General features: G+C 30.1%; 1 protein-coding gene across 1 annotated transcript; it reads left to right on the plus strand.

Moving 5' to 3' along the window:
* The first annotated feature begins 640 nt into the window (after window positions 1–640).
* On the plus strand, window positions 641–7137 carry LOC126739774 (ionotropic receptor 75a-like). The gene is made up of 9 exons (XM_050445584.1): window positions 641–796; window positions 3945–4162; window positions 4228–4333; window positions 4391–4515; window positions 4568–4674; window positions 4748–5020; window positions 5109–5327; window positions 6493–6760; window positions 6817–7137. The coding sequence occupies exons 1-9, from the start codon at window positions 641–643 to the stop codon at window positions 7076–7078; spliced, it is 1734 nt and encodes a 577-aa protein (XP_050301541.1). The 3' UTR covers window positions 7079–7137.
* Window positions 7138–9620: the final 2483 nt, after the last annotated feature.

Here is a 9620-nt window from a genome sequence, read left to right on the forward strand (position 1 = left end):
GCATGGGCATGGTTTTATTTACAAGAAGTTAAATAAATAAAGTAAACTAGATGCAGGCAATAAAATAACGCCGTCTACAGACCAAGAAAAAAAATCAGTAGTGTTCAGAGATATTCTGAACTGATTATATTACAAAAATGTAAATTATTGAAGAACGTTACGTTTTTTCTAAATTAGTCTAGGAAATTTTTGAAAATATTTTTTGGATGCAAATAAAACTCATCAGCAAGAACTTTTACGTGTTTCCACCCCAAAAAAATTAATGCGGCAAACAGAGTCCCTAATTCTGCCAAAACTTATATTCTCTCTTATTGCAGTAGGGATCAAACCGCATTAAAAGGGGGGCAAAAGTACGTAATATGTTCCAGAACATTTTCCGGATAGTCTTTCCTTTGGTATTTTATTTGACGTGTTCGCTAGGCTTGGAGCCTTCGCAGCATCAGCTAGCATTAAGCTGCTTAAAATATTATCGACCTGCTTTGGTAGTTTTTTTCACATGCTGGGAGAAAAAAGGTGATTTGCTGAATTTTAAATTTCAAAAAATGGCACGTATTTATCATAAAGACGTGACGCAATAACAACACTTAAAGAAAAAGGCAATTTTCCTACTATCCTTCATTCCGTTTTAGATAAAGTCAGAATGTATAAAACGATATTACGGGAGGGCCCAGACGTTCGTCTGGTTTTTTTAAAAGTGGAACCGGATGCCTTGGCAAAAATAAATACGAAGAAATATGAGAAATTTAGTTATTTTTTGGATATGCAGTGCCACGGAGCGGTGGAAATCTTAAAAGAGGTAAAAGGGATACTTATTTAAAGAATTTTATTTTTATTTGTCAGTAAGTGGTTTCATTTAAAATGTATAAAAGGGATGTTTTAAGCAATTTTAAAGAAAATTGCAATTTTTTAGTATATAGGGTTGCTCATCCAGACAACTTGTTATCTTCTTCTTTACGTCTCGTAATATTACTTTAATTATATAAGCTCAAGTAATATAAATAAAATCAGAAATAGATTTGCATAACTTATGTTTGTCCTCAGCTTTACCCGAAAAATAAAACGTTTTTAAAAAAACAACCATTACTTTATATTGTTATCATTTCGACCTCAACATAATATAAATTAGTTGTCTGCCTTATATTGTTCTAAGAATGACCTCAGAGCCATCGAAACATTTACATAAATAAGGAAATGGTTGGAATTTTGTTTTTGGCAAATATAAATATAATCTAGTCACGAAAACTATTAGCTTTAAAGGCTGTTTCAATAAAATGGCCAGATTTCAGTATTTAATAAAATATGGTTTTCTGTAGCAAAGTATTAAAATATTTATTGATTTAGAAAATATATACATTTGGGAATTATGCATGAAACAAAATATATGTAAATGGCCTTCACGGCTTTGCTGGCATATGCGTACCCTTTTGACGAAATTTTCAATATCTTTCGAAGAAAAACGGTCCAATTATTCCTCTAGACCAAAATGCACACATAGTGACAAGTTGTCAAGGCATTGCTTTCTGATGAATCATTAGTGGATGCCCTAAATGCGATAGTTTTACCTATTAACTGACCATCGAGGTGAAAATGGACCTCATCACTGAAAATGATTTTATTTGCAAAATCAGCAGGTTTCTCAAGGATCCACTTGGTGAGTGATCCACTTGGTGAATTCTATTCACTGTTTAAGGTCTGCTAGCAGAAGTTGTTGAGTCAGTAGGGTTTTATAAGCATGCAGCTGTAAATCTTTAGTCAGAACTCGCTGAAGAGTACCTGTTGAAATGTCAAATTCTTGTGACCGATAACGAATTCACGACTCTGGTCTTTCTGTCACACTTTCAACACAACTGCTGTGATGTTTTGTCCTGTATACGAGCTGATATCGTATGTTGTACATCACTAACCGAACCAGTACTTTTGAATTTTTTGAATATTCCTTTCACAGTAGATAAATTAGGAGCACTATTTAGACCGAACGTTGGATGCACTTTACGAATAGTGGCAATCACCATCTTGATAATAATTTTTGATAATCAGGGCGTGTTGTTCTATCATGATTTATCATCATTCATTCAACACCCATCTGTAAATTTTTGACTGTCAAACATGGCGCGCAATTTAAATCTTCTATTATTATTGAAATCCCCTAGATAATTTAACAATATTAGAGAGAATAAAAAAGTTAACAGCAAAAAGATGAAATTATAGTCTGGGAGAAAGATTACTTAATCATAAAAGACCATTTAAAGGTCAACGCAAACAACTTCCAAACTATTGCTCAGTTTACGAATTTGAGGCATAGTTTGTCCTAAAGAATAAAATAAATAAAATAAAAATAAATAAATCTGGCCTTTATTTGAAAAACTATACAAGTTTATGGCGAAGTCTAGCAACACTGCTATTCTAGTGTTGCTAGACTATAATAGTATATGAAAAGCAATTGCATTTACATGAAGCAAGTATTGCGAAATAGTAAATACAAGAAGATTTGTGCAGTGAGATCAAACACTCAATAATTGAATAAACAATCTATAGAGAAGTTTTTTGTCCTTTTCTCTTTGACCTGACACCATTTGAAGATTACGTAATAAGCAGAAATAAATCAATTACTAAAAAACATATAGTGAATGTACCCGCAACATTTACGTTAAACTTTTTACAACTTCCTTAGGTTTCTTATATATATTCTATACATATCTTATATGATATGTATAGTTCGGGCTCTAGGCAGAAGATGAGTACAATCTGAGAAAGAATGCAACATTGTAATAGAATTAATGTCATTAAAGTTTCTGGTGCTATATTTAATAAAGTAGCAACAATTATCAGCTTCTAGATACAATCGAATTGAACACTAGAAAAAACCCAAATCCCTGATTGGTCTTACACATTTTAGCGAACTACCATGGACATAAATAAAATCAGTCTATTGTTTTGTTTAAAACTCAATAGTTATAAATTTAGAGATGTTTAGGTTTATAACATTAGTCTAAAAGTCAGTACACTCATCAGAGTATATCAGCAGGGCAAGTGACCGTGGCTAAAAGAATGTTTGATGTAATTGATAGAAAAATAGAATAGCAGAATACCCAGAGATCTAAGGAGATTCATCCTATTAAATTTAGATAGAGAAGTAAAAAATACATAAGTAAATTTAGTTTAGTTGAATGGAAACAATGATTTTTGTGACTAGGTTTTAAGAATGTGCTCAGAATATATATAGACGAGCAATTTTTACATCTCGACTATCCCCATACTTGGGAATAAAAACAACAAAAAGAAAGCGAGTATGAGAACAAGTAAGCAGTTTTTAGTAACCTAGTAACTAAATATTATAGGTAAAATGCAGTAGTCTAGATAGAATAAAGCAACAGTTCCTAAGTAGAATTGGCGGTAGGTTATCAGAACCTAATTCTTTGAGAGGGACAAGATTTCTTAATTCTGTGTAAATATTTGAAATTGCTGTAGAAAAATTACTTATTATTATTATCACTGAAATCTTTCGATAACCTTTTTCATTAAAATAAAACTAGGTTTATTTATATAAAAAAAACAAAATAAAAATCATATCCATTTATGTTATGCTTGAGAAAAATTTAATTTTCTAAAGAGATCTAAAGGATTAAAAAACTGCGAATCCTTTAAATTATTTTATAACAAGCAAAGTTTCCAAATTGCGTTTATTGAAGTCCAGATTCATAATATTTTTATGCCTAAAGTATGGTACCAAACATGGAGCCTCGAAATCGGTAGAAAATAAAATTTGGAATTCAAAAGTCTATATTCATATATATACTTAAAAAAAATATATAAATATATAGTTTGACGCACTAGCATTCATGCGAATATAAAATTTATTGGTTCTTTATCACCTAATTATCATCAACTAGGAAAAAATTTAAAATCACTTTTTGACATCTTTGTTTTAAAATTATACCTAAAAGGCATCTACCATCGGCAAATTTGGCATGTTACAATACATCTACAGCTGGTATTTATTGGGTATAGACCAGGAAGTAAATATGACGGACTACCTAACTACATTTCGTACAGTTAAAACACGAATGGATATGGATGTAAAGCTTTTTCAACCCTACAACGAACGAAGTTATAATATATATGAAATATTTAAGCCTGGAATTGGTAGGGAGCTTCAAATAAGGTAAGTGAAGCGCATATTTTTTTATAAAGAAGTATTAGGGTTATTTTTCAATTATTTTTTTAAAGGCATATTGGTAAACTAATAAATAGTAAAATTATTTTGCACCAAAATGAATCCTATTATAATTCAAGAAAGAATATGACGGGGGTGCTTATACGATCTGCCAATGTGGTAAATTAATGCAGTCAAACTCATAAAAATTTTCATATTAAGTGAGATGCATTTTAGATACGATATCCATTCAAAACATCCTTTCATGACTATATGGTAGCACCAAAATTAATGAAATATGATATTTACAGTAAATTTCATTATCAGTTGTTTCTTGGACTTGCAGATATTCATGGTTTTAGGTAAATAACCAGCAATATTATTTAAATCCACTTCAATCTTTTTATTTTGAAGGTTTAACACAGTTTTACCTTTTTCCTGGTTTGGTAACACTTCAAGCGGTGAAGATGGTGGTTTAGCTAAACTACTATGGGATGACACCATAGACATTGGAAGCGCTGGTTGCATACTAAGACTTTTAGGTTCAGAAAGGATTGATTTTTATGACTTTATTATGCCTTACTACAAATTTAGGTAGATTAAAAAGCATAGAAGATTTACGAAAAATGCACAAGCTGCCTTTTAGGTCTTGTTTCTACTTTCGCAATCCCGGAATAGTAAAACCGAACTTCAAAGAAGTACTTAAGCCCTTTACCAAGCAATCATGGATTATAACCCTTTACGTGACTGCAATAGTTTGTGTTTGCATTGAAATTTCGTATTTTGTCGAGAAAAAAATGCGCGGACTTAATGAGAGGACTTGGCTTCGGTCTGTATTTATTGTTATTGCTGCATTTTCTCAACAAGGTAATAGATTGTTATATTCTTATTATATAAAAAGTAGAGCTTATTAATTTTATTTTACTTTACATTTCTTTAAAACATTTTTTTTCAGGTTTAGATACTGTACCAAATCAACTGCCTGGTCGAATAATATTTCTGCACCTTCTGATATGTTCTTTGTTGCTCTACAACTATTACACATCTAGTTTAGTTTCTTCCTTAATTAGTACTGAACCAGAAGTGCTTAAGACTATTAAAGAGCTTCTGGATAGTCAACTTCAAGTTGGAATTGAATATCAACCATATACAATAACATATATGCTTGATAGAGGTAAAATTAAAAAAAAAAATTAAATGTATGCACACGAATCTAAGGTATTTTTTAAAATTTTTGTACACGAATTTAAAATACATTTGATTCTGGCATAGCATATAAAAGTCAGGTTTAAGGAAAATTGTTTTTTTTTCTAATACTGGAGGACCGAATTAAAAAAAAAAAGTCTTTTAAAGTTGTCTAAATAATTTATTAACTTTTATAGATCTTTATTCAAAAGCCACAAATTTAATTTTACATTTAATTAATTTGGATCATGTCTAGAACTAAAAATATAGTGAACTGTATTTTTATGTAATTTTACGTAACTTTTAAACTGGAAATTCGATCGGTTATTATATCTCTACACAATAAAAGTAACATGGATTTCGGCATGTCTCTGTGCAGGGTTCTGCTTTTCTCTAGTCTTTACAATCACTTATGTTACTATCGAATTTAATAACAAATAAAGAAATATGTACATATTTGTTCAAGGATCAATAGCGGTACAAACTTTTTGTCAACACAATTTACTTACTATAGGAAACACAAAGCATAAAAACTTTTATACAGTAAGGTAAATTGTTCCATTCATGCTCATTGTAAATAGGTAATTTTGTAGATTCAGGTCGCTGTAGATTGTTGTAGATTCAGTCGCTTTCATTTCTTTACCTGTATAAACAATATTATATAAATTGATTAAGGACACGAATTTTGAAAGAACAAATAATAGTATTTTCTTTACCAGTATGTTTTTCTTTACTTAATATTTTTAGATATAAGTTGAATTTTAGTTTTTAAAGCAAAGACTTTCGAAAGAAAAAAATTCAGAGGAAAAATAAATCAAGCGGCCTGAATGACTAGGAACTAAATTTATGATTAATTAAGGCTTTATGTTATAAAAAAAACAGAAGGTGTAAACCTAAGAAGTAATGTACGTGGTAATAGAGTTATCAGCAGTTAGAAACCTCAATTACAATTAAATAAATACTCTCTGGAATGTAAAATAACTTTAAGCCATGAAAAAACCGCAAAAACCTCTAAAGTTTTCTTATTTCCATGACTATGCAAATATTTTTAGTAATCATAATATGTCGTAAACTACTAATTCCTTTGCATTTTTACAGAATTAAATACAATAAAATATTTTACCCGATTTAAACAATAATTTATTTTTTTTTAGTAAAACAAGATCACTATTTGGATCTCCTAAACAAAACGAAAATCTATCAAAAAGACACCCCAAACATTTTTGATGTCGACGAAGGCATAAACAAAGTACACAAAGGCGGTTTTGCTTTTCACACAGAATCAATTACCGCCTATCCAATAATAGGAAACACTTTTGAACAGGACACTATCTGTGACTTGGCTGAAATTACCTTAATTAACAGCGATACATCACTAATGGCTCAAAAAAGAAGCCAATATAAAAAATTGTTCCAGATAAGGTAAATCTAAAGCATGAAATTGGTTTCGGATTATTAAAGTTTTTAATCCGTTTTAGCTTGCGGAAAATGTGGCAAACAGGAATAATTAGAAAACTTCACAAAACTTGGGTAACGAGCAAACCGGAATGTCTTTCTAGTGCCCGGGTGATATCGGTCGGAGTAAACGATTTGTTTTTGCCTTATTTTATCTTAGGAATTGGAGTATTCTTTTCATTATGTTTATTTTTCTTTGAAATTTTCTGGAAGAAAATTCGATATGGTATGAAATGGATTTTAAATAGAGAAACGAATTATAGTGTTCAGAGCTATATAGATTAAGATAGTTTTTAGATACATGGTCATGAATCCTTAATGAAATATAATCATAGTAAGCATAACATTTATAGTAATAATTTATTCGCAGTAAATAAATTAGCTTAGAGAGTAGCTAAACTAAATAAATCGAATTTTATTCACAAATTGTTTGGGTTTTAAAATCAAACCAATCTTTGCACAAAACATAGTTTTTATTATTATATTAGCTTTCTATAAGAAATATTAAACTAAGTTATTTCTTAATTAAAAAATATAATATAGTGGCCTAGGAGTAACACTGTTTTATTGGTGCATATTTAGACATTTTTATTCCTTTCTTACTTGAATAAATAAATTTAAGATAAACACATAATCTAACTCAATTAATCTTTTAATATTTATCTTATTAACGATCACGTCTCTATACAGACTAGAAGAACAAAATTCTTGCCTTTAATCAAGTTTCTAAAAAGACATATCGATTGTTGATGCTATATTATATGATAAGAAAATAAAATTGCTATTCTATTCTTAAATCAATAGCAGTTAGAATGTTGTAGCAGTGTTTTGTGATATATCGAAAACTTTTGATTGTGCATATTATAGAACTAGTAATAGATGTTATTTATGTGTGCTTCAAATAATAACAGTATATTAACTTGGAGTGATAGAAATCCCAGAGCGGTTAATTATTGTTAAGTTCGAATAAAAATATAACATGACTCTAACCTACTAACCTATAACATTAAAACATCTAATATTAGACCTATTCCTTATTTGTCAACGATTTAAAAAATAATTGAAAGGCTTGAAACATTGTTGCAATAGTTCACTAAATTTGGCTTCTAAAATAAAAAATACGAAGGACAGAGGGAAACATACGATCTTCTAATTTTTGAGGTAAAATATTTTGGTGATAAATGATGAATGCAGTAGCCGCAGTATTTTGTGGTTTCTTAAAGGCTTTCGATTATGTTGATTGAAATTTTATGGTTTATTTGTAGTATTGCGCTATGGTGGTTTGCATTGGGAAGTGACATTGCAAGCACACTATTGTATTGTACAGTGTGTAGGTCTTAAGAGACCTAAAAAATGCCATTAAACTTTTTAGTTTAGTGCCAAAGCTTTATTGATACTAAATATTTCTTAGCACAATATTTTGATTTTTATCAAGTGTCATTTTTGTCCTTTGAATTCTGATCCTATTGAGCCTTAAAAGATGAGTTATACGGCATTTGGATAAATTGGTCTTTAATGTTTTTAAATTAAATTGCTGAGTTAAAAAGCAGGCATATAGTTTTCATGTTGAATTGATAAGACAATATCTAGAGTGCATATATCATATTTTTTCTATGCGTATTAATTTTTTGAGATTCTTTATGATATAACGAGACTGATTGAGTTGAATAATCAGCAAATTAAATAAAACGCTATCACTCTGGTAGGCGTTAATTTTTGCCTGTAAAGTAAAAATACTACCAAACTTGTTCACCTTCCTTTTTACATTTTTAAAATTACTTACAAAAAATTTTTACAATTACTTACAAAAAATTTAAAATTACTTACAAAAAAATTAAAATGCAAGAAGAAAGGTTGCTGCCAATTAAGGTGTAGGAGTCTAGGGAGTAGTTTTTTATGATGAATTATTAGGGCACTTGTCTGTCAAAACGGACGTTCCTTAGCGTTTAGTCTTGGGCCCACTATTTATATGTCAACGATCTCCCACAAATTTTAATTGAAGCAAAGTTCACTGTATTTGCAGACGATACAACTTTCTTGTGGCATAGCGCAGGTCTGTCTCAACTAAGCAAAAAAACAACTGCCAGTCTTTATAAAGTAAAAACCTTGTGTGACTCAAATTTGTTAAATTTTAATCTTTAAGAGCATCATTGAACATTTACTTTGAATAGAGGTTGAAAATCAAGGGTAACAGTATCCCTCTCTGCCGCATTCCTCGCTTGAAGGTAATTTTATCCGATAGTTGGTGTTGCAGTAAAAATTGGCAATTATACGAATATCTTTGCCACCTATCCCTTTATCTTTAGAATATATAGGATCTTGTCTTAAAATACCTTATCAAAAGCCTTTGGTTAACATCAGGACATTTGTGGATCAGGATATAAGCAGCAAACAATCTGATTTAAGCCAATCCGATAATATTCCGGTCTTGTAGATAAAATAAAATGTTTTGTAAGAGTCGTTATTTCCTCACTGTCTAACAGTTTCAAAATTTTAGTGCTCACTTGATAAAATCCAGTTTTTTTCCATTTTTGGCGAGTTGTATCACTTGATCTAGTAATTAGTAGTTCTCATGTGGCACCAATCATAACACATCGAAATCTTTTATCATCAAAAAGCTCCTCAATATATTCTTTCCACCTGTCAAGTTGGTCTTGTTTCTTTTTTGTCTTGTTTCTATTTTGTTCTTCTAGATAGTGAATTAATTTCAGTAATAGTCAGTATGCCTCGTAGTTTTCAATATTTTCTTATTGCTTAATATGCCACTTTACTATTGCTCGTCTTACTTTGTGTCTTATTTCAAAGTGTACGATCTTGTATTTGTTCT

This window comes from Anthonomus grandis, chromosome 8 (assembly GCF_022605725.1).
Source record: "Anthonomus grandis grandis chromosome 8, icAntGran1.3, whole genome shotgun sequence".
NCBI classification, from domain to species: domain Eukaryota; kingdom Metazoa; phylum Arthropoda; class Insecta; order Coleoptera; family Curculionidae; genus Anthonomus; species Anthonomus grandis.

Excerpts from the sequence above, each read along its gene's own strand:
- LOC126739774 (XM_050445584.1), top strand. The coding sequence starts at position 641 with ATGTATAAAACGATATTACGGGAGGGCCCAGACGTTCGTCTGGTTTTT. Across the intron at positions 797-3,944 it reads CGGTGGAAATCTTAAAAGAG|GCATCTACCATCGGCAAATT; the intron begins GTAAAAGGGATA and ends TATACCTAAAAG. Across the intron at positions 5,328-6,492 it reads AACATATATGCTTGATAGAG|TAAAACAAGATCACTATTTG; the intron begins GTAAAATTAAAA and ends ATTTTTTTTTAG.